This window comes from Microchirus variegatus, assembly GCF_963457635.1.
Source record: "Microchirus variegatus genome assembly, chromosome: 6".
NCBI classification, from domain to species: domain Eukaryota; kingdom Metazoa; phylum Chordata; class Actinopteri; order Pleuronectiformes; family Soleidae; genus Microchirus; species Microchirus variegatus.
In genome coordinates this window covers 1866766-1892226 of record NC_139807.1, presented here as the reverse complement: position 1 = coordinate 1892226, position 25461 = coordinate 1866766, and the positions used below count along the sequence as shown (strand labels likewise).

Genomic DNA, 25461 nt, shown 5'->3' with positions numbered 1-25461 from the left:
TTTCTTTGTTTCTTTGCTTCACATAAACAAAGAAATCATTAAAACTGAATCAATGTCAGAACATCGTCGTTTCCAGGTTTGACAAACGCTGATCAATGTTTTTTTAAACATTTTCTGAAGCAATAATGAATTAATCAATTACAAGATCTATGTTATAAAATACACATTGTTCCCCTGCAGAGCAGAAGTAGTAGAAGCTTCATATGTGGCATTTTCTCCGTCTTCCTCGGCCGTGGCAGCAGTGCAGTCGCAGAAAAGGAGTTTGAAATGCAACACATGTCCACAGTCGCAATCCAACTGTGAGCGTCTCAGTTATGTGTCATGCGCTGTCACCATCCAGCGATCATGGCGTTCCTTTAACACTCACTTCTAACCCTCTGTGTGTGTGTGTGTGTGTGTGTGTGTTTGTGAGAGGGGGGAAAAAAGGGCTTTGAAGACTTCCACCAGTCCACTGGTAAAGGTGCATCTGTCTGTGTTGAGGCTGTAAACCTATCATTGGCTCTGTCCTCTGAAAAAGTTTGAAATTTAATTATGAAAATGTCGTTTTTTTCTTTAAGAGCCTGCAGGTGAAGCTGATCAAGGCGATGTTTGTTGACTCTGACATTCACTCTGCAGCAGATAAAACACAAGGTTTCATGATATTCACACACGTTTGCGTTAGTGTTTTTCAAATGAAAACAGTAAAAAAAAAAAAAAAAGGGACAGAATTCACCTTCATGATGATGATTATTATTATTCTGCTGCAGACCTTTGCACACTGCTGTGTTATCATGCAGAGATTGACAGCACTGCAGTGACAGCAACAGTGATTATTTTTGAACATGTGAGCAGCTCTGAAGCTGTCATCACACTGTCAGTGTACACAAGTCTGCTGTGGAAACACTCAGTTCATCCAAATGACTCTTTTATTATATGAAGAATATGAAGAATATGAAGAATATGAAGAATATGAAGAATATGAAGAATATGAAGCCCACAGAAGTGAACTGCATTCACCTAAAATCATTTCTGAAAAGACAAATTTTTTTTTCCAGGTCTGTTTTAGCAAGACTTACTTATTTCCGAGATTTTTTTTCGGGTCTGTATTTATGAGATTTTTTTTTCTGGGTCTGTTTTTCCGAGATTTTTTTTCCTAGGTCTGTTTTTCCGAGATTTTTTTTTGCGGGTTTGTTTTTGCAAGACTTATTTTTTTCCAAGATTTTTTTTCGGGTCTATTTTTCCAAGATTTTTTTTCCGAGATTTTTTTTCGGGTCTGTTTTTATGAGATTTTTTTTTTCTGGGTCTATTTTTCCAAGATTTTTTTTCCTAGGTCTGTTTTTCCGAGATTTTTTTTGCGGGTTTGTTTTTGCAAGACTTATTTTTTTCCAAGATTTTTTTTTCGGGTCTATTTTTCCAAGATTTTTTTTCCGGGTCTATTTTTCCGAGATTTTTTTTCGGGTCTGTTTTTATGAGATTTTTTTTTCGGGTCTATTTTTCCGAGATTTTTTTTCCGGGTCTATTTTTCCGAGATTTTTTTTCGGGTCTGTTTTTACGAGATTTTTCCCCCCAGGGCTATTTTTATGATATTTTTCTTTTAGGGTCAGTTTTTACTTTTTCTCCTCAATCCGTCCAATAGACGGTGGTTGCAATAGGATTCCATGTAGTATTTATTTAACAATCACCTGATTGTGTCCTGTGCCACCACGTCGCCAGCCTGTATGCATTTCAAGTGCATCGTTTTATATCCATGAAGCGTGCAGCCGTATTTACTCAAATGATTGTGAAGAAACATTGCAATCTCCGGCTGATCCCATCGTTCTTTCCTTCTGAACAACCGCAAAGTCCTGAGGTGCCTGCATGCACAATATTACTTAAAGACGGGAGAATCTCCCAATCTCAAACCCAAAGCAAAGTAAAACTGAATTAACTTGAACAAATTTTACTCTGAAAAACTGATCCCCACACAAAAAACACCCCACACCTTTTGAAAAATGATTTTCGGTGAATACCCTTCCACAGAAGCCTAAATAAAAGGCCGACTTGGCCTTCAGAGACAAATTTGAAAGACTTTAGGACATTAACCAAAAGGATCTGTCTTCAATCGCAGTCAAGGCCACATTTTAAAAGCTCTCTCCTGTTTTTCAGCTTTTCTTAAATGAAGCATTTGAGTTATTCTGGAGGAATAAACAGTTTTTTTCGTTGGAAGTAAATTCCCGGTCGATTTGGAGAGAATTTTTTCCTTTCATCAAATTATGGTGACACTTCCACCACCGCTGCTGCTGCTGCTGCTCTTCACACACTGTGTCAAAATATTGCATTCAGAAATGTGTGATAGATTCGAGCTATACCACCAACAACCTGGCTCTCGTATATCTTTTATTATTATGTCAGTCAGTTACTGTGTGAAACAAAAACATATTGTTTTATTAGCTCCGTCGTGGAGGTTATGTTGTCGGTGACATCCCCTCCAAAAAAAAAACACGAGTGAACTGATGTTCCCTGACATTTTGTGGAGAGGTGAAGCAAAACCCGAGTAACCACTTGGAGAGAAACACTGTGAAGTGTTGGAAATACTGTATATGCTCCATTAATGTGTATACTGCATCCTTCATCCTAAAACAGCCTCTGTAAAGCGATGCTATTAGACATGATTGATGGTGCATTTGTGTATATGCAGCAGCAGCGAAGGGGCAGGAAGCATTTATCCCGTCAAACTGCTTAATGGCCAGGTTTAGTTCAATTGTGAAGACTTTTCCGGGGGCCGATTCTTTGCGTTTTCAGTCAAACTTCACAATATCTTTGCGTCATCACATGAAATGAATCACTTCACAAGCAGCATGAGATCTAAACGCTGCCATACAGAGAGAGAGAAGCGAGGAGCCGATTGTCTTAGTCAGCTTTGCGTGAACCCTTGAACGGAACAGACGTTTGTTTGTTTTGTTAAAAGTTAAACACTGCACTCTGAGCTGACGTTGAGCTGAATACAAGACAGTAAGTTAAAGCCGCGCTGATTTGGGTTTGTGTGCGGGCCTCTTGGATGCAGCGCATCAACGCTGGCACATAATCAATACCTAAACTGATCTGATGAGTTTGCCGATTCTTTACACATCCAAACACAAAAAGACACGGGGGTTTCGTTCAGCGGGTGAACAATGCTAATTCCTCTTTCAGCTCCGTTTGAGTCTCCATCAACGTCTGACTGTAGTTTCCAGCGCCTCTGCAGCCAGCCCGGGAGCCCGGGCACGCGGCCCACTGTGGAGTGTTTAAGAGTGTTTTTAATGCCGCGGCATAAACTACACTAATGAGAGCATCGACACTGTGGATCACAACAGTAAAATATCAATACGAGCTCACAAACACAAGGAGCGCATGAAAAGTGGAGAGAGCAACGATCCAGAAGGACTACACTGACGTTAGGGATATACAAACACTGACCGTTAAAGATGATCAGCGCTTATTTTAGTGTGCGTTCAAATGTATGAGGCTTCACATCAGGATTTTAGCTAGGATTTTTTTTTTAGAGGGTGTGTCCCACCCTGGACAATTTTTTAAATTGTTTTTACAGTTTATAAATTTCTTACCTGACAACCAGCTTTATTGTCTACTTATTCAATTGTGTTAATCTTTTATTTATGCAGTAAACACATATTCACCATTCACTAGGTGCTTACCAACATGCATATAAGTCTCATACTAGCCCTTTAATTCCTGTCATAATAGAGGTAGAATAAGGTTATGTAGAATAAGGTGTTAATACTTGCTTAATGATTACTAATAAAGGATTAAAATAATAGTATGCGACTTATATAGGTTAGTAAGCACCTAGTTAATGGTGAATATGTGTTCCCTAAGTGTTACCTTTTATGAATAATTAATTTATGAAAACTATTCTTAGATGATTACTCTTCTGGAAGAAGCTGGAGATTGCTGTCCGTCTTCTTCCTCTTTACCTCATTTTTCACAAAAGTAACTTGGTATCTCGTAGGGATGCAACGGTACAGTTTCTCCACGGTTCGGTATGTATCGCGTTTTTCGGTACGGTTTCGATATCTTAATATAAAACTACTCAGACTAGCAAAGGCAATATTACATTGTAAAAATCAGATCAAATGAAACGGCAAACCACACAAATTAAAAATAAATAAAGTTTAGCACTATCCAACAAAAATAAGCACTGCACTCACGTCTCTGCTCCTGAGTGGATCTAATCACGCAGCATTGTGTATTTTAATAAATTTTGACGGACTGAAACGTACCGAAATACCGTTGTTTGCCGTTGTTTATTGAACCGCAACGGTTCTGTAAAATACCGAATACCGTTGCTTCCCTAGTATCTTGAAGCAAAAAGTTTGATTAGAAATTTTGATCACATTCAGCAAAGTTACCGGTGAAAACAGGGTCCTGCCTGAAAGTAGGGCGTCTAATTTCCAAGGACGCCCCTGCGAGCTAAAAGCCTACTCCAGCCTGTTCCTCCTCCCCTCAGGAACAATATGAAAAATAATCTCGTCAACATCGCAGAGTTATTCTGACCCCTTTCCTTCATTCAGATTTATTTCCTCGACAGAGGCCTTAAAAATCTGACCTATAGATCCGGTCGATAAATCACCCGAGCAGAGCTTACTTTGGATCATCTGTTACTTGTCACATAAGAACAACAAAAAAAACAACAAACACCAGGCAATAAACAGTAGGCTGAGCTGAGAGGAAAGCACAGCAGGTGATTTGTCATCAGAGTCATGTAATCTAACCGCCGTGACCTTTTCCCACTGAGGGAACAGACTTTTTTCTCCACCTTTGGAAAAGCTTATGAGACGCTCTTCTTTCTACCTTCATCTCATAAAACAAAAACATTCACTGAAGAGGAGCCTTTTTTTTTTTTTTTTTTTCTTATTTCCTCCACTGGAAAAAACTAGACGGTAAACGACAGGTAGGAGAGCGACGGCTGCACAAAAGTCCAACATTTTCTGCTTTTCTGCTTTCAAGAGTTATAGATGAGAGGCTCCGAGTTTAGGACCATGAAATTGAAACTTTTCCTCAAGACGAAACTGTAATTGTTGAGCCTGACATTTGCTTTAGCACAGCTTTGATGTGTTGTTTGGACACGCTCTCGTGTTTTGTCTCATTTAACCTTTTGTGTGATTTTTTATGTGATATATAAATAAAGTTGACCGGCCTTGTCAGATAAAACACATATGCTGCTAATTAAATATGAGAAATCTGATGTTGAGAGTTGACTCTAGTGCAGTTATGGGTCTATCTTTGCATTGATGAGAGACTGTTTGGGGAGAAAACTTTGGCCAAAGTCAGAATCCCAGGTTTCAAGATTTTATGCTAATTTAATTACCTCCCAGCTCCAGTGTTTGTACTTAAAATGCAGAAAGTAGAGCGTTATTGATCTCGTCATCCAACTCTGCGAAAGGGAAAATTCACAGAAAAATATTACTTTTAGAGCTGCAAATAAAGATTATTTTAGTAATCGATTAATCTGTCGATTATTCTCTCCATAAATCCATTAATCATTTGGTCCATAAAATGTTAAAAAACATTAATCAGCGTTCATCAAACCTGGAAATGACGATGTTCCCGAATGTCTTGTTTTGTCAATATTCACATTTAAGAAGCTGAAACAATCCGAAAAAAGCTTCCAACCGATTAATCGATTATCAAAATAGTTGACGATTAATTTAGTAATCGATTGTTTCAGCTCTAATACCTTTCCCTTTTAAGGCGACGCAAATTGTGTTCAGAGCTGTTGCAAAAGGCGGCCGAGAAACACTGGAGTCATTTCACTATCAGTGCACTTGACGTGCCACCAACCACCAGGTGGCAGTGATGAGCGACTGCACGGATGTGATGACAGCGCCGTTGCTGGATATTGCATGTCAAAATAAATGTAAGCCTTTAAAAGGATTAGGCTTCTCCTGCATCCATCAAAAACCTCATTACAACACACATTTATTCAGCTGAAGGGACACCAGGAGGGGCGGGGTGTGGGGGGGGTTTGTGTGAGTCAAACAACATGTACTTCTGACAAATAATAATAATAAAAAAAAAGAACCAAGCTAACAACACCTCTTTTCTGAGTAATTCACTTCTCTTGTATGCACTTAATGCTTCTTGACTCCGAGTTCCTGTGGGTATTGCTTCATTAATGAATGCAAATGAAAAGGCTTACTTTGGTGGTATAGCATGAATAATGGAAGGGCTCTGGTAATGTTATGCAGCTGGTGGAATTAACCACAGCTGTGTGTGTGTGGGGGGTCACGAGTAAAGGGGTCGGCGTTGGGTTAGCGACTGAGGTTCCGCACGGACGCGGACGCAGACGCACCTTTACGTGGATCTTGACCGGCAGAGGGATGCCCTCCTTCAGCTCCTTGGTTTTCTCATTAAAGTCTTTGCAGAACTGGCCGATGGGTATTCCTTTCTGGACGGGGGGAGAGAGAGAGAGAGAGAGAGAGAGAGAGAGGGATGGGGGGGGGGGGGAAAGAAAAACATGAGTGAATAAACACGGTGAGAAACGGGCGAATCGAGTTGCTTTAAAACATTCATTCGAACACTTGAAGCGTTTCACTGGCAGAATACAGATGGCCGAGCTGCTGTCACTCACTCACGGCTTCAGAGAGGGCTAATATATATGTATCTGTGTGTGTGTGTGTGTGTGTGTGTGAGAGACATTTTTGCACTCTATATTGTTCACGCCGTGTCTGTCACTGAATGCATGTTGGTGCCCAGAGCCCAGAGAAACCCAGTGATGAATGAGGCTCCCATTTTCCGGCTCCGGCGAGGGCAACCAGAGCGAAAAGCAAAATGGATGGGTGACATTAAGTCAACACCCGGCCCAACGCCGCCGCCGCCACCACTGCCTCTGCTCCATTCTTCTTTAGAGCTGAATTTAGTGGCAAAAACTAATAAAGAATGTAATTAACGCTGCTGAAATTTTAACCGACCTTCACGTGCCACCGTTCCCCAAAGGCGACGCGCGCTGATTGAAATGTTCGTTTGAGAAAGGAGGCAGAGGAGAGAGGAGATTTTTCATTTTATACCCGGACGACACGTGAGCCTCCGTTTGCTCCACAACAGCACCGGCGCGACGCCTCGGATTGTAATAATGGAGCCGATGAAGAGTCGGTCATCCTGACACTTTCTCCAATGACATTTATTTGAACTTAACGGAGCATAAAGTTCCCCGAGCGTCATCGCGCACTAAAGGCTTCCAAAGCACCTGATGAATGCTAATCAGCCGCTCCATCGACACAAACGCCCGCCGCCGCCGCCGCTGCTTCATTATCGGCCCACAGTGCTGTTTGATGCTCATCTGTGCATCTGAGAGCAAAACAATAAACATTATAATCTCGATGCATCACATGAATCAAAGCAGGTTATAGTTTTTTAAGGCATTACACTGATGAAATGAAACACACTTACATCCCTGGAGCCGCAGCCAGGCTCACCCTCACCCTCCCCTGCGGTGCTTATTAATAGTAATCCCAATCCGAAACCACGCCGTCTTCTACCCCTCCCTTCCTCCAGTTCACATAAAACAACACAGCAATGGTAAACAAGCGCCGAGGAAGCATCGACAGGAAAGTCTAATTAAATTTGTATTAATGTAAAAGGCTGTGATGTTGTTGTTGGGTACGGAGTCAAAAAGCAAACCCTCAGGCTCCGCTTCACACGCTTCACATCCCAGTTTCCTTTTCCTTCAGTTCAACCAATGGCGGATAATGATCTCTCTCTCCCACCGACTCAGACGGCGCCTTTCATGCCGCACAATGTGAAAAGGTTCCTCGCTGACCGGCTCGGAGATAATGCCTGATGTTTCTAAAAATGTGCTTAAAGAGGAAAAAGAAGACGCATCGCATAAAAGGAAAAAGGCTGTTCGCGACACAGTCTGACACACAAACTTTAAAAACCAGGCCGAGGCGTTCTAGGAACAAAAAAAAGACCCGAGACACGACTCACTCGGGGACAGAAGATAATTTGCCCTGAGCGCGGCAAAAACAATCAAGTATGCACCAGAGACAGGTAATCATATTTTAATTAAGCTGTTCCACAAGAGTCCAGACATCCCCATCCTTTGAAGACGACAGCGAAAGCAAGTTATATTTTGGCCTCGGGCTATTCAACAGTTTTACAACCGTAATTGCAGTGATGGGACCACCACAGCAGTTATTGCAATCACAATCTTTAAGTGAAGCCGAGGCGCCGGTGTGTCATAAAACCAAGGTTCAAGGTTTGGGGCTTGGCGGCGAAAAACCTCCGATGACCTCTACTTTTTTTTTATCAGAGAGAAAGCAAAACCAGAACAGAATTCTTGGCTCCAACCGCTCTCTCACTGGATCTGAGCATCTAATCACCCTCAAGTCCGAGCTGCTGGGTAAATCCTCCGTCTCCCTCCATGACTGATTAGATGGCACATCGCTGCTCTCCAGTAGAAAATGGCTGCAGCCCATCGCCCAGAGCGGGCGGACGAGGACATTCAGCCGCGCATCTTCAAAGACTTCTGCGATCCTGGGAAGTGGGATTAAACGCTAATCCACGAGGATATTGCTCGCCATCAAATCCGGCAGCAACAGCCCGCGAGCGAACGCTATATGATCCGTCGGAGATCAGCGCTGGGCGGAGTATTATTGCTCGTGATTATGAGCGCAATCAGGCATTTGCAATTAAAATCTGAGAAATGTCCTTTTGAGTCGAGCCTTACGTCGTATTCTCTGCTGTCTTTTTTTTTTTTTTTGACACTCCCTCTGTGCTAATGTGATTGGCCTTTCAGCTTCACTAACTCTTTTTAACAAGATGTAGCACTGGTGTGGCAGGACGGTCTCTCTCTGTGTGTGTGAGAGAGACCAAGAGGAGGCATGGATGTGAAAGAGGCAGACGGCTGAGGTGCATTAAAGTGATCGTGGTCAATATCTAAACAATGACGGTCAGGGCTGAGGTTGAAAAATGAGGGCGAGGCACAGAGAAGGCCACAGGAAGTCCTCATGAATACGGGCGAGCGAGTGCGTGTGTGTATGTTTATGTATGAATGCCGAGGCCTCATTTCAATCTGACAAGACCATCAGTTAAGGAGTGGATATCTGTGCATATTAAGCTGTGAGAGAGTTGACAGCGAGGAAGAGTTCGTCTATGCGTGCGGTCGCAGGTGTCTCAAAATAATAGAACGAAACAAAAAGGGAGAGGGAACAAATAAATAAGGGAGAGAATGGAGTTGGAAGGGGGTGGGATTAGGTCAAGGGAAGCTCTGTGGACACGTATAGGGAGATCAAGGACTCAAGCTAAAGATAAGGTCCTGGGACATGGAGGCAGAATTAACTGGATAAATTGCCCTGGGTGTTCACCACACAGGAAGTGGGCTTCACGGCGACAAAGGTGTTACAGTGGAGATAGGTTTGGTGTCGGAGGCGAGGTTAATTAAACCTCTCAGTGTGAAACCCTCTCTCATTCATTACCGTCATTATTGTGTCCCTTTAATCTGCGCCAGTGTTGGCGTTTTATCACATTCAGCCCATTGTTGCATCGTCCACCTGATTAGGGTTTTCATGTCGAGCCAACACACAGCGAGAGGCTGAAAAGCACGACAGTTTAGGTTAGAACAGACTCAGCCGCGTAAAAATAAATAAATAATAATAATAATAAACTGAGTTCATGCTGGACATGCATTTTACTTCATGTTCCAGCCTGGAATCAGTGGATTAGTCTTAAAAGTGGAAAATGAAAACGATTTTTTTCAACCTCCGGTTCTGCAGTGAACTGTGATGGAGCCAATATGTAGCAGCATCAAAGAGGTGAGGAGTCTTTGCTTTAACACGTGCATGAGTGCACAAGTGACGGAGTGAACTTCATTTGGGTTTTTGAGTCTTCAAAATCTACCGAAACGAGACAAAAACTTCTCAGCTGTGGATTAAATCTTTGAATATGGAATGTACCATCCATAAATATTCTTATCTAAGTGCATAATCTGCCTTTTCAGAGCCTTAGAATAAGTCGTTTGCATGTATTTTAGGCAAGAATCCTGCAGTATGACCCTGAAACTGAGGATTAACCCTCAAAAAGCTGTGTGTGTGCCCACTTCCTATGATTTTTTGGGTCTTCACAAAGATATACACTTAGAAATGTCCTTATTTTTGAAGGAAAAACACTTTTGTCAATGAATATAACATTAAATGAATGAGAAATACACTCTATACATCGTTAATGTGGTAAACAACTATTCTAGCTGCAAACGTATGGTTTTTATTGGAATATGTACATAGGTGTATAGAGGCCCATTTCCCAGTGTTCTAATGGTACATTGTGTTTGCTAATGGTGTTAGAAGACTATTGGATGATTAGAAAACCCTTGTGCAATGATGTTAGCACAGCTGAAAACAGTTTTGCTGGTTCTTTGACGAAAGCAAAGTCGACAAGACAAATCTCGTCAATGTCTTGACTATATTTTCGATTCATTTTGCAACTGTTTTGATGAATAAAAGTCTGAGTTTTAATAGAAAACACACAAAAATTGTATAGGTGAGCCCAAACTTTTCAACGGTAGTGTACATACTGTACACACACACATCCCACCTCCACATATTCAGTGTTTTCAGTGTCGGGGATCGAACCCTCAACCTTTACGGTTTGGACGATGACCCGTGCAGCCTAATAGGTCTTTTGTATCTGGTGGCAAAAGAGGAGTTTACAGTGAGAGAAGGTGACCACGCAGGCCATGGTGGAACAAAATGGATGGCGTTGCGACAAAACATTCCATTTTCGACTCCATTAGGTTCTCCTCACAGTTCTGACAGTGTTGTGCTTTTTGCCACTTCACATGATTAATCACATGTGGATGGAGGGAGGGAGGGAGGGAGGGAGGGAGGGAGGGAGGCTGCAGCAGCAAAAACCAAGCACACACACACACACACAGGAGCTGCACTGCTGCTGAACCTGATTGCTGGAGACGACCAGAGGGAAAGAAAAGGAAAGAAAAATCACAAGATATTCTGACGTGTGGAGGAGACAGACACACAAAAAACAGAGAGAATGAAGAGCCGGAGAAAAAAAGTACAGTTTGTTTAACAAAGCTTGTGTTGTGTTTGTGTTCGGAGATAACGGTGAATTTGTAAAGATGTCATTTAAAGCAGAACTTCACAAGGTTTTTTTTTTAAACGTCTGATAACGGGTCACGACGGCACATGTGGAAATTGTTTTTTGTGGAGCCGCACCGCAATCCAATGAGCGTCCCACTGTGGAGCCGCTCGAGTCATCAGTTGTGTTTAGTGCGACTTTGTAAATTAAAAATAAAAGGGGCAAATTAAGCCCGATTTAAACTGAGTCACTTGGAACGTTCAAGCGTCGTGCAACACAAACGAACGGGGGGGGGGAAAAACGTCGCTCGCCACTTTTGTCTCGTGTTTATTTTGCACAACCATCGCACAAAAACATCACACGCTGCGATTCATGCAGGCGTTTCATCTTCATCCGTCAGACCAACACATTTCCTACCTCTTGTTCTCCTAATTGGTTTAACTTGATGCTCTCCGTTTCTTGCTCAAAGCAAGATTATCTGAAACGTTTCGATGGTACTGGTGCTTATGGTACGCGCTCTGAGATTTGTCACCGGTTGTCGTCGACTCAGTCACTCACTCGTCGTCGTGAACTTCATATTGAATCTGAACGGCCTTCTCCGAGCGCACGCAGACATAAATAGTGGCTATTATTAATCTATAAGGCTCACCTTGGCTGAGTCCCTTCACACCTGCACACTCTTCTTCTTCTAAGAACTAAAAGCCACCACTATACGCTCTGAAGGTCTCCATCTTTTCTGTTCCACAGAATCAAGAGCGTTCAGCTTTGCCGCTCCCGTTTCGCTCGATCTTATTAGACAAAGAGAAACCAGCAAACAGCTGCCTGTGTTTTTAATTTATCACTGTGACCTCGACTCCTGCACTTTAAATATCACGTTGCACATCGTTACATGAGTGTTTTTGTCTCCTATACCTCATCTAATATTTATTATTATGACGTGTGCTGCTGACCTCTTGGCCAGGTCACCCTTGGAAAAGAGATTTCCATCTCAATTTAGTTGTTTTTATACCTGGTTAAATAAAGGTTCTTCCTACTCCGTTACAACAACCTCCATCACATATACAAACAAGGACAAAGTAGCACCAATAGAAAGTGCTCTACGTAGGTTACGCAGAGCTCTGTGGCGGCTACAGTGAGCACACAGAGGGGCCAAGCTGATCACCGCCGACAACGTCGCTGCCAAACTATAAATATGTCATATCTTAATACACAAACCACATGTTTAGACTCTAAATGGCTAATTTCTCACCTCAAATTATCTCAAAACTGCGTTCCGGGACACAGAATAGTGAGAAACGGCCGCTGTTTCAATTATTCCAACAACAACAGTCTTTCTCTCTCGTTCACCATTGCTCACTGTAGCCAAAAACACAACAACCTTGCGTAGCGACCCCTACTGATCGGGGAGGGAAATTGCAGCGCGTATCCGTCACCACGACGGAGAAGGATGAAGGCTCGAGGCGTCTCCGTGGTTGGGCAGTCGGAGGAGTATAATGTGGCCTTAAATCAGGCTTTATCTGATCTTTACAGCCCACTCTTCATCTCTGCTTGTTATTTGGGGCCAATATCGATGAGGCTAAATCAGCAGCTGATAACACATTAGACCATAATGTAAGGACCCAGCAGCTGCTGCTGCTGCTGTTGGAGTTACATACTGTAGTCGGTGATGCAGGCACCAGATGCCAGTGTGAGGAATTAAAAGGATCATATCTCTGCTCTGCTGCTGCTGCTCTTCTTTTTTTTCTGGCCCGTGAGACAATATCACAGCAGTTCAATTCTCCAGCAGTGGAATAACTCTTAAACTCAGGCCTTGCACTCAGATATGATGGAGTAAGAGTCAAGTGGAGGAAAGTGGAGGTAGCGAGTCCTCCGTGTCTGTGGAGGGTCAGCCCTGGGCCTGACGTGGAGCTTGGCTCGCTAACGTTCTCCGACAGGCTGTAAGTCCGTGTGTGCTTCCAAACTTCTGCTGCAAAAAAAAAAAAAAAAAGTGATGACTGCACAGTTACTGTGGACAGTTTGTCCAGCTGGCCGAACCCTCGCCTTACTCTGCTGCTGCCATTGTTTCCCCTTCTGTTCCCTGCATCGCTCTCTCTCTCCGTCTCTCTCCATGCTGAAAGTGAGGCAGTGTGCAGAGTGACCTTCAACCACACCCACGGGAACAAAAAAAAGGGACAGAAATGAAAAGAAAAATGGGATGGGGGGATAGGAAGGATTGGATAAACATTAGAGAGGAGGGAAAGAAGTAGCAGGAATAAAAACCGCACTCTGAAGTGAGGAAAATGGAAAATCTCTGTTCTCTTGGAAGCCAGCGGAGCGCAGAGCTGAATCTGACAAGAAAGATGACTCTCCATCCCTTTTCTCCAGTCTGATTAAACCTCTCACTTTTAAAATGAAGCCAGCACACACTGAGAGAGAGAGACACAGAAACCAGGGGAGTTGAAGACTTTTTTTTTTCTTTCTTTCTTTCTTTCTTTCTAAACGTGCTGGCTGAAGCGCCTACAGATCCACTCGAAGAAGCAGGACCTTGAGGACAAGGTGATGCTGTGAAATTCCCAAACTACATCTGTGTCTGACAAAAGGAAAAGAAATGGAATTTTTGAATCAGTAGAGCAGGCACTTTTTTTTTTTCCCCCATCCACACACAAAAAATTAATTTTCATCCAAATCCGTGTGAGAACCTCCCACTCCCTCTGTGCATTAAACCGACTCTATACAGCGGATGGATGATTCGCTTGTGCGACGACGACACAGAGATGACAGAAGGAGGACTAATTAAAGTGTTAACATCTGCCTTCTGAGCGCCCAAATATGTCAACAGGCTACAGGCGTCTTTACGCTCCACTTCCCTGCTCCTATTTTAAGCCAGGACAGGGGTAAATAAGGTTTCTATCCCACTGCCAAACAATGTGATTAATCTCCTGCACCCTGATTACCATTTACCAATGAAGTCTACTGTTAAGTGGCTGCTCTGAAATATTCATGATATATTCTTGCAGCCAAACTTCCACAGCTGATGGTGGAGGAGGAGGAAGAGGAGGAGGAGGAGGAGGAGCAGGAGGAGGGTGGGAGGTCTGGAGTACAGAGCACGTAGCCTGCTTACAAATTAACATCACAAGCCAACTCGGACAGGATGAGTGAGTTTGTGTTCGTCCTCTCTCGGGTCTGTGCCGTCTTCTCGCCTGGATCGGTCTCCACTTTAACGGCTTGCATGCGCGTCGCCGCCGCGGACGACGACGCCGCTGCTCCACTTTTGACCGACTTTGCGCACAGAGGGAGGCAGATCGAGCAGCAGCAGCAGTAAGAGCAGCATCAGGAGCATCAGCAGCAGCAGCAGCAGCAGCAGCTCCTCCACGGATCTCTGCTGCCCTGTGTCAAAAGATAAACAGGCAGCGGCAGCAGCAGCAGCGGCGGCGGCGGCGGCGGCAGAGACCCCCCGACACTGCGGGAGGTGTCAGATCCACAATCGGCTCCATCTGCAGCAGCCGGAGGGACGGTGGTTATCTGCCATGCCAGATCTGCGCGGGGGAGATCTTGATAAGTAAGATCCGTTTTTTCTTCTTCTCTCCTTTCCCGCAAACTCGGCTCGCTGTAACAGAGGCTGGCGGCGACTTTCTCCTCTTGCAGCCTCTGACTGTTTGCGTGCACGGTAACAACTGTCAGAAGCGGACTTTTATCGCCACAGTCCGGGCTCGTCGGCAAACCATAAAAAAAAGCGACTTTATTTAGAAACACCACTTTGCCATGAGGATCAAAGCCCAAGTGCAAGACGAATGGGTCTGGGTAACTAAAGCTGCACAGAGAGAGAGAGAGAGAGAGAGAGAGAGAGCTGCTGCTGAAGGAAGCGTAGGGCGGTTATGAAACAGGTGGTGCAGAGAAGTGGTTTAATGTAGACATTGCTTAAAATGTCATAAAGGCGTCGCAGCACGTGCCGGATGATGTGCACATTATGTGGCCAACTCTTTAAAATCAAAATCAACATGTGTTCGAGTCATGTGGCTGAAAGTGTGGAGAGAGGATTCATCCTGTAGAGGCGTTATTTTATCAGCGACTGCACACTGCCTGCTTTCATATTAATGAATTAGTTTGCACATAATGGCTCAGGTGTTGTCCTGATGCCCTTGGTGCCACCTGTGAAAACCTCAGGGATCTGTTTTTGATCTGCGTTTATGCTGATGAACTGGCTGCTGGGGCTGCAACCACTAATCTGTTATTAATTGATTGCTAAATAAATCCACCGTTCTGATTTCTTTGCTCTTTTACAACGACAGGAAACACATAAACGTAAACGATCTTTTGTTCCTTTGTCGTATTGAAAAAGTTCCCGTAAACACCGCATTGTTTTAGGAAACAAAATGCCCCAAAATGACTCTAAATGTTGTACATATGCCAGGCCTCTATGTGGCGCTGTAACGCTGCTACACCGAAAACATTAAACGACGTTAAACATACGCGTCGTGTGCAAACTTGCCAAAAAATGGATTCGAAATATATAACGTATAGGATCACAGAGACAGAACAAGGCTAATCCAAGATGGCGGACTTCACCCTATTCACGCAAAAACAAGCCTCTGGCCGCCTCTGCTGGTCAAGTAGGCAAGTGCGAGTGTGGAAGTACAAACAAACAAAAACAATACACACTCTCACTCCGTGGGGGGGGAAGTAATAAACGAAGCCAGGGGGAAGGTAGAAAAGAAAAGATGTTATGATAAAGCAAACAATCTCCAAACACAAGAGGACGACAGCACAACACAGCAGAGGGACTACGACTATCACTGTTTTCCCAAAAGTTGTGTGTTTGTTGTCGACACAAGGCTGCCGTCAAAATGTCACTTTCGGGGCTCCCAAAATGCCGTTTCCACGTAGGATGCAATGCCGATACCATAAAAACAACAACACTTAGACAGCCCCTGATTATATATTCAGTTACAAAACAGAACAAAAACATATTTGAGGCTTTTCATTTTGGAGGTCTGGGAAACAAAGAACAACATATTTTTTCGCCGTTATAATGATTTTTTAAATAGAAAATTCAAGGACTGCAATTGAATCGTTTTATCTTTCGAATGCTCCGTGTCTGCCCTTTCTCATCCACGCAGCACATTATAAAAGTTATCCACTACCTACATAGTGCTTCATGCAACTAGGGAAACTCTCCATTAACTGGGTGCTTACTAACATGCATGTAGCATACTAGCCACGTATTAACTTCATGTCATAATAGAAGTAGAATTAGGTTATTTAGAATAAGGTGTGAATACATGCTTAATGATTACTAATAAAGGACTTATATATGTTGGTAAGCTAACCTAATCTATAGTGTTACCATATATATATGTATATAAATAAAGAAATCGCAGTCATAATATTAGCCTGAACACTGTTCCGCTCTACAGTCAAAACAAATCATTATTTAATCCAGAGATTAATTGCTAATGAAGTTAATTGTTAGTCGAGCAGTGGATGGAGTGACATTAATCTCTGCTTCATGGATTTTTCTCCACATGGAAAATCACAACAGTGTTAAGTGGGACATGGTACAGCCCAGGCTTCATCTGTGTCAGAGTGTAGGAGCCTTTTTCTAGGGTGATTGCTGGGGATACTCTTGCACCTGGCTCCCCTTCATTTTTCACTAGTGTCACATGTGGATTTTTTTCCAAGGTAAAACAACAACACGAGCTTAAGGCAGTAACAAAACAACAACACACCATTACATGTCATCACTCATGCTTACAGTGAAAATAGGTTGTCTCACCTTGTCAACAGCGGTGACACTTCCGCGACAGGAGGGGATGATGAATTTGGTCATTATTGACGGGCTGAGTGGACACACGGCCTGTCATTCCCGTCCCTCACTCGGAGCCGAATACAATTACGCAGCGCTGAGAGCGAGTCGCAACACAAACACGCTGTGACAGGGAGATTTCCAGGGTGAAATTCAAGGCTCAGGTGGAAAAACTTAAGTGGTCGGGGCCTCCACCCCTCCCAACCGCAGAGAGAGAAAAAAAAAAAAAACCTCATAGTAATATCCTCTCAATCTGCAGCTCGGTGAAATTTCATTCAATTCTTCAGGGAATGCTAATCAAGTTGCAGCGCGCGGTGAGACAAAGGCTTCATAGACAATCGGGGTATTATGAAGGCTGGCTCGATCCACGCCTGTCCTCCCACCGTGCCTCCGAGCGGATTAATCAGTCGAGATCATTCCTTTTCTTCATCCCTTTGATTCATCTGTTTCAGAACAAACTCTAATGTCTGGGATGTTTCGACGCCCGCAGTGATGAATGCGTTTCTGGGTTTTTTTCTCGCGTAGGCCAAGCTAGCTCGTGACGCTACGCATGTGTTTCTGTAACTGAGTAGAAGTCACTTTGTATCTGCATTTCGCTCATTTCCTCTTTATCTCTTTCACCCCCTCCTCGCCCCGGGCTTATTTATGAACTATTACCATCTTACAGCAATACTTTATGAGACATGTAGAAAGCCAAAAGGAAGATTAATCTTTCACTTTCCGACTCGTGCTCATTCTACTCGCTCAAAAACCCCACTCTCGTCCCCCAGTAGAGTTCCTCGGCCCTCTTCGGCGTTTTCATCCGGCACAGCGGAGACGCCACAGCTCCGGTTAGTCTTACAGCGAGGAAAGCGATGCGTCTTCCACCAGTGAGACATCAATACACATTTTTCACCCGCACTTTTCTTAGAGGCCACAATCATACTCACAATCCCTCGCTCAATCATGCTCAAAGTGTTGCCGCTAAGACACATCTGAGCTAGTAATGATTTTATATTATAATGCCATTGATCCAGCCGAGGGGGCCCCGACACCACCCCCCCCCCCCCCCCCCCCCCCCGAGTGTGGCTGAGGAGATAAACAGACACCGCGGAGGGTCTGTGCTGTGCTTTTTTCGGGGCTAAATACAACAAACAGATGTTGGTTCGATTATACAGTAAAAGTCCAATGATGATTTTTCACGATGCGATCAATACCGAAGATTGCGCCGTCCGTGGCTGAGATATGAGGCGCAACATTGAAACAGACCCCCCCCCCCGCAACACGGAGACGAATTAGCATTGCCCGCATGCACTCAAGCAGACAAACAGTGTGCACACAAAGACACGAGGCCAACGCACTTCTATACAAATAACATGTTATCAATATTCATCTCAAATGAGAGGGGGGATTTGTGATGATTAAAGGCTGCGGCACAGTGTGAGGATAAACACGGCGGCCTACGGAGGCGAAGAAAAGACTTTGACAGGCACCTAGCTGCGCCTGAACACAATTAATTAATAATGAATGAGCAGAGCACAAAAACTAGCAAAGACAACAATGAACAGAAGAAACGAGTGGACGACTTGGGGAAAGCCTTATAATCAAAGGGGAGTAATGTCAGTTAAACGGAGACTATTTAATTCAAAGAGCTGCGTGGAATAAAAGACCGTCTTTTCAGCTTAAAGCATCAAGGGTGAAGTTTAGGCCAAGGACAAAGGGTTTTCAGTGGTTTTCTCTGCAGCCAGTGGCTCAAACATGAGCAACAAGCACAAACTATTTTACATTTAGGGTTTGCATTAGTCTCGAAAAACGATGTCTGTTTTATTGGGGACAGATGGCAGAAAGTATTCAGTGAAGTGAGCAGAGTTTGAATTTTGTCCATGTAACAGATTTCCCTGGGTGCATCTGTGCATGTGTCTCTGTTTCAGGCATGGTGCCCACGCCCCAGGTGTGCGTATCAACCCTGGTCACGGTGAGCACAATGGCGGTGGTGGACCTCTACCTGTTGGAGCAGAGCATGCTGGGAGCTCACGGCCCTCCAGGACCTAGCGTCTGGCAGTGTGCGGCCGTGCTGGTCGGCGACGCGGGCTTCCTGCTCGCACTCCGCTTCGTGTCGGCGGGCGTGGTGTCCGAGGTGCGGTCGCCGCGCCGGGGTTTCGCCAACGCCCTCTGGTTCCTGTTCCTGTCCCTGCTCCAGCTCAAGCTCTTCTTCGTCTGCCATAACTACAGACAGGAACGCCGGCCGCCCGACCCACTGGCCAGGAAGACCCTGACACTGCTGCTGTCCATCTGCCTGCCCTCACTGTTCCTAATTCTGACTGGAGCGGACCACATGACTCCTCAGCGCAGAAAGCAGGAAGTGAGGAGCCGGCTGTTGTGGGTGGTCCTGGACCTACTGGATGTACTGGACCTGCAGGCAGGGCTGTGGGAAGTCCAAGGTGGAGCCTCAGTTGGAGCTGCGGTGTTAGCGGAACAGAAGCTGCCCATCTGGGTGGAGGGCCTGGTCTTCTTCTACTGCTACGCCCTCCTGCTCCTGCTGCCGTGCGTGGCCCTCACGGAGCTCGGGGCCACCGGTCTGCCGGGACAGAGGGGGCCTCGTAAGGAGGCGCTGTACCCGTGGCTCAGCTTGGTTACCATCAACATCTTCACGCTGGCCCTGAGAGGCACGGGCATGCTGTGGTACCGGGACCCTCGCGTGTCCACGGTGTTCCTGGGGAAGAACCTGCTGGCCCTGGCTGTGAAGCTGAGCTCAGCCTGGGAGAGACACAAGCAGGACCGCGCCGCTGCAGGAGCTGGGACTGTCGCTGGAGCGGAACCAGGAGACTCGACCCTGCCAAGCCAGAGCTTGGATCAGGGAGAGGGCCAGGCGCAGGGGAAAGCTCCTCCCTCTCATTATCACACACTGACTGGCTCCCAGAGCCACTCTCTCTCCCACGTCAGCCTGGAGCCGGCAGAGACGCCCTTAGGACCCTCTTTCATCTCCCACGAACTCTAGAGAGTGTGAACACACACACACACACACACGCATGCACAACGACATGAACGCACACACCCACACTCGCAGCTCAGACCAGCCGAGGCCAGTATCACATCCAAACAGATAGCTCGTATTGAATTTCAGTACAGTATTGATGGGCATAATGCAGAGCTGTGGAAATGCATTTGGCAAGCTCGGCTCACGGCTGCACATTTTGTTGTGCTAGGGGGAAAAAAAAAACTCATGAAAATGAGATCTGAAAGTTTAACACTGTGAACACGCTCGTGTCCACGAGAGTGTTAAGAATATTCCAGAAACATAAGTGGTGTTTATTCTCGTTGGATCTGGGCACAAGCGCCTCAACTGCCACAATCTGCTGAACTCTGTGCTTCACACACACACACACGCGCACCATCCTCAAGTTGTTGTTGTTGTTGTTGTTGTACATTTCTGAATTAATTTAAACTTAATGCTATAAACCAGATGGCACCAAATCTGCATTAGGGTGAGGGGTCGACTTCTTCAGTTCTTTTAATCCATTTTGTTGTTTGTCCAGTGTGGAAATATCTGTCGGAACAACACTCTTCTGCAATCATGCTAAAAAACCAACTGTGACCTTTCAGTGTTCACTTTCTCTGACACTTTACAGGGAACTTTCACAGAGGGGGAAAAAAAACGATACAGAGAAGAGATGATTTATTTTTCTTTCAGTTCAACAGAGGCATGATTTAAAAGCCATCTCGCAGTAAAACTCACTCCACACTGTGCTCCAATATTTTAATGTACATTTCACTGCCTCTAAACCTCTTTGGTGACCCTTTAAATCACAGTCTTCACGTGACCCTGGATACAATTTTTAATTCGAACACATTTATGAGGCCATAAGATGTAAAACTATACAGTTTTTTTTCTCCCCTTAATATTAAAATGCCGAAACAAATGAATCTGAAAATGATTTTTCCACTACGTGACGACGTAGATTTATCTTTCCACCCATTTAAATGGCTCCGGCAACCAAGGCTGTGCAACAAAAGGGGAATGGTTTTCATTTTGAACCAAGGTAACAGCTATAGCTGACTTCACCTATTAGTTTGTCTTGTCAGGGGAGAGAATGTTAATCAGATGAATCATTTACTGTGGTGTTTGGCTGGAGTGAAAACCTGCAGACTCTCTGGCCGCCGACGTTCAACCCTTTTTCCTGCCAAACTGTGTTTTCGCTCCCCTGATAATTTGATTTAAATGCAGACTTTGGACATCAATTAACTGGCTAATCCATCGCACTCTTAACTTTGAATTCTTCACGGAGCAACTTCAGCTCCGCAGAACATCCGAGCGAGATTTAAAGGCAACAGAATGTGCATCATTTAAGAGTCCAAGTGTTTCCATTTTATAGGAGACATATTATACCCTAACTTTACAAGTTCTCCTCGTCAACGTGTCTGTGACGGTTCAATCACCTTTGTCTCTTTAAATATGCAAATGAGACACAGGAAACTACGTCAGCGTCACTGAGACCAACCGCAGCTAACAACAGTTAGCATTTGGAAAAGCCACCATTTGCAGACTCTAGCTGGTACATTGCCGTCATATATAAAATGTAAATAAACCCTCTGAGGCTGGAAGCTTGTGTAGAACTCTGTGCTGCACCACGCAGCCAAGAATAGAACACTTTGCAGACTTTCCGCTCGTTTTTTTTAGGGACAAAGCGGAGCTCCGCGAGACAGAAATTCCGGAAATGTGTAATTGTGACTTTCCAGTGAGCGCAAAAGTCAACATGGCGTGTTTTATCTCCTGTACTTAGACTGAGGACGACCACAAAAACATGACCGGGTCATCTTTTTTCACACTTTGCCGACTCATAGAGCCTCCAGTGTCCCAAATATAAGTATTAAAAAGTTGATTTTGCCTAATATGTCTCCTTTAAAACAAACTACAGGTCTATTTTACTACACTGTTTACAAAGACAGAATACTACTGTAAAAAAAAAAATCCCTTTACATGTTTTGTTAAATTCATGTTTTACCGCCTTGTGTCATCTGTATCTTTAAAAAAAAAATCTCTTTGTGGCAGCATTAAATTCCTTTTTTCACTTTAGATGGTGGAGTAAACTTTTTAATTCAACGTCAACAAAGTGCGAGAGCTTCTCGTTCACAGTTCTGCTAGTGTTATGGGTGTTATGGGTTAGAGCAGCAGGTGTAGTGATTGTTCAGTTCAGTCAAGTGCCTTGTTTCCTTTGGGTTGTCACAGAGCGGCGTACACATTATGTGTGTGTGTGTGTGTGTGTGTGTGTGTGTGCCACGTGGTGCTTGGACATGTGCCATGTGAATACTGTGAAGCTATTCCACAGCTGTCAGCTACACCTCCAGGACAGAGTGCAAACTAATAAAGTGTTTCATACTCGCCGAGTGTTGACAGTTCATTGGCTATTATGTAGGAGCGTTATTGGCAGTCTGTCGCCCACACATAGGGGAGAAACACAAGAAGGAGTCGGTTCATATTATTCAAGGCCAAAGGGGCTTCGGAGATAAATGACTGCCTCGAACCAAAGTCAATCAACTTCAGCTCTGCAGCCGCGGAGGAAAAATTGCGCGTTTTTAGCTTCTTCTGCCGGTGAACGCGGCGAAGTGAAGGGAAAACGCCGCACAGAAGCACGATCTCTGCTGCCACAGAGTAGTAACGCTGATGAGACGCCGTCATTCATCATAATTACGCCGGCGGCCGCATCAGCTGCATCAGCCCAGATCCTCTCGGAGCACTCTTTACGTTTATGCCGCCGCGTTCCCGTCTCTTTAACGTTGAGGGAGAGTGAAGTCTTGACGTGATGCAGGGAGGTGCATGTGAAGGAGTCGCATTAAGCGCGTGATGCTTTTAAGGAGCGGGACTGGCTTTTTTTTTTTCCTGCTCACGTCGGCGGCCGCGAATGCACATTCGGCGGCCGCTCCTCTGAGATTTAATGGTCCTATTAATTGAAATTGAGGCTATTTGTCAAAATGCGCACTTATTCTCACTGCTTTATGCTTGATTTACAGACTGTATTTACAGGACGTATTAAGACTAATGCACACACTCAGCCCACAAAACAAATTCATTTAAAGTTTCAGTGGGGAATTTCTTTCAGCTTCAGAGAGACTTTTTAAGGGGGGAAAAAACACAGAGGGATCCCAGAGTAGTAGACCCGTATTCAAGCCTCGTCTAACCCCCCACTCCGCTCCTTCACCTCCTCCTCCTCCTTCCTCCATTGCTCTCTCTCTCTCCACATTTCAAAACACACACATTCTGGATGCACTCACTGTTGGGCAACACCTCGTATTTCTATTAAACTAAAAGCAGTGGCTGCATAGGCAGCAGCCTCGGTAATGGCTACGTCCTCCTAGAATTTGTTGCACCTGTTAAGCTTTAGAAACAACGCTCAGCGTTTTCCCCGCAGCGTCAGAAGAACCTTCTCCTGAAGACGAGCAAAGCCACTTTCTTCGTTAGTGTCGTCTATTCTTCTCCATTCGCCCGTGTCAATTGCTCTCTTCTTCTTCTAATTCTTCTTCTTCTCCCAAACCAAAGGTTGCTCTCTTTCTTTTCGGGTTTCTTGTTCTTCCTTTTATTTCATCTCATTTGTTTAAATTCAGTCTGCAGGCGACAAGCAGCCTACCTCTGTAGACTTTGTGTGTCAGGGGTGGTTAGTCAGAGAGGAGAAAAAAAAGGATTGGAGGAGAGGTTGGCTAAGATTAAAGGGCTGGGCCATTGCCTAAAGTGGTGCTGCTGCCGACTGCCATTTATTTATTGTTTGCTGTGTGTTTGATGGGAGGTGCGCCCTCACTCGCTGCCCCCCCCCCCCCAACAGCGCCAACGACATCCCAGAACCCTTTACACAAACACACGGCTTTGTTCCGCCCGGGTGAGCGCTTGGTTACGAACCATCTCAACTCATTACACCTGACGCAGTGGCAGTGACAGTGTGCCTACGCGCTCACACCTACTCACCAGTCTGGCAGCAGCAGGAGCCTCACTTAGCAGACAGATGTCTAAATCATTCATCATAACACACACACACACACACACACACACACACACACACACACACACACACACACACACGATCAGGACCTCAAGCTTTGAGGAAAGAACTTCAAAGAAAAGCCTGCACGGAAGAGAAAAGATGCATCAAAAAAAAAGTGAGACTCTTGTGATATGCGATGCCACACTGGAGACTAACTAACTAACTAACTAACTCACACACACTAACACTGGCCTCACATGTCAAGGTTATAATTGCTGCTGAAACTGAACGAAATAACTGAACTGATAAAGTCACACATGCTGATGGAGTTGCGGCTGTTTTACATCACCAATTACTCAACAGAAGAGAGGGGAAAAAACCACAGAAAAAGAGAGGTGAAACAATTAATCAATTATTACTTGATTACTAAATTAACCGTCAACTATTTTGATCTTCGATTAATCAGTTTAAAGCTTTTTTTCATGATTAAAACAAGATTTCTGATTGTTGTAGCTTCTTAAATGTGAATATTAAGAAATCATTCAAACTGAATTGAGTTGAATTAGAGAACATCCTCATTTCCAGGTTTGACGTTTGACATTTTCGGATATTTTATGGACCAAACAGTTCATCGATTAATCGAGAAAAAAAAAGACAGATTTATCGATTACGAAAATAATCGTGAGTTGCAGCTCAAGTGAGGGAGAAGTAATTTAAGGATTGATGATGAAGCTTTCTTGTTACAGCTAGTGCTTTCGATTTATTTCCGTGAATAATCGATTAATCGTTTGGTCCATAAAATGTTTTTTTAAAACGTTGATCAGTGTTTGTCAAACCTGAAAATGTACGATTTTCTCCAATGTCTTTTCGTCCACAAACCAAAATTATTCAGTTTTAATGATTTCTTTGTTATGTGGAGCAAAGAAACTAAAAAATATTCACATTTAAGAAGCTAAAACAATCAGAAATCTTGTTTTAAAGGTGCATTATGTAATAAATCTAAAGCAACTGGCCATAAAATCCTCCTAATATGTCACAGAGACTCAGGAATAATGTTCATATAACAAACTGAACTCACCAACTCACGAAAATGTTTGCATAAAAAAAAATATTTTGCAGACTGCAAATCATGTTTATGTCTTGAAATCATGTTTTGGCATGTGGCGCCACCTACCGCCGTCTACCAATCATTGCAGTCAGTAGAGTCTCAGCTACTGAGCAACCACGGGTTGCCGGGTATGTCTGAGCTACAATGGCGGAGAAAATGAAACCTCAAAGACCTCAGCATTTCGAATTTGAGTGTAGTAACCGTTTTTGGCCACATTCTTACACATGGCGCCTTTAATCATGAAAAAAGCTCATAATCGATTAATCGTTTGAGCTCTATAAAGACGAAAAGGGTGATGCTAAAAGCAAAAAAAGAGCATAAACTGGATTTCGACACCACGAGCAGTCTGTCGACCACTCAAATGTTTGTCTCTATCTAGATATATTTGTTTCTTTTCAATAAAACATATTCATACAACAGAATCACTCACTCTGACAATGCAGTATTTGAAGCATTTAGAGGATTCGGTCTGTCGAACGAGGACAATTTGACGCAGGATGGAAACCAAGAAAAACCTCTGATCATTAGGCTGCTCTCCCCCTCTGTGTGAGTGGGTTGACGGTTGTTAGCTAAAG

General features: G+C 44.1%; 2 protein-coding genes across 2 annotated transcripts in view; one reads left to right on the top strand and one right to left on the bottom strand.

The window, feature by feature from the left end:
* mrpl11 (mitochondrial ribosomal protein L11) overlaps positions 1–25461 on the bottom strand; it is a 55880-nt gene that overhangs the window by 6528 nt on the left and 23891 nt on the right. The window contains exon 3 of the mRNA XM_083891200.1: positions 6308–6403. Within this exon, the coding sequence (XP_083747326.1) occupies positions 6308–6403 (96 nt within the window). The remainder of the gene's footprint in view (positions 1–6307; positions 6404–25461) is intronic.
* tmem265 (transmembrane protein 265) lies at positions 18741–19805 on the top strand (the record flags this gene model as incomplete). The annotated part of the gene is made up of 1 exon (XM_083891199.1): positions 18741–19805. The coding sequence occupies one exon, from the start codon at positions 18741–18743 to the stop codon at positions 19803–19805; it is 1065 nt and encodes a 354-aa protein (XP_083747325.1).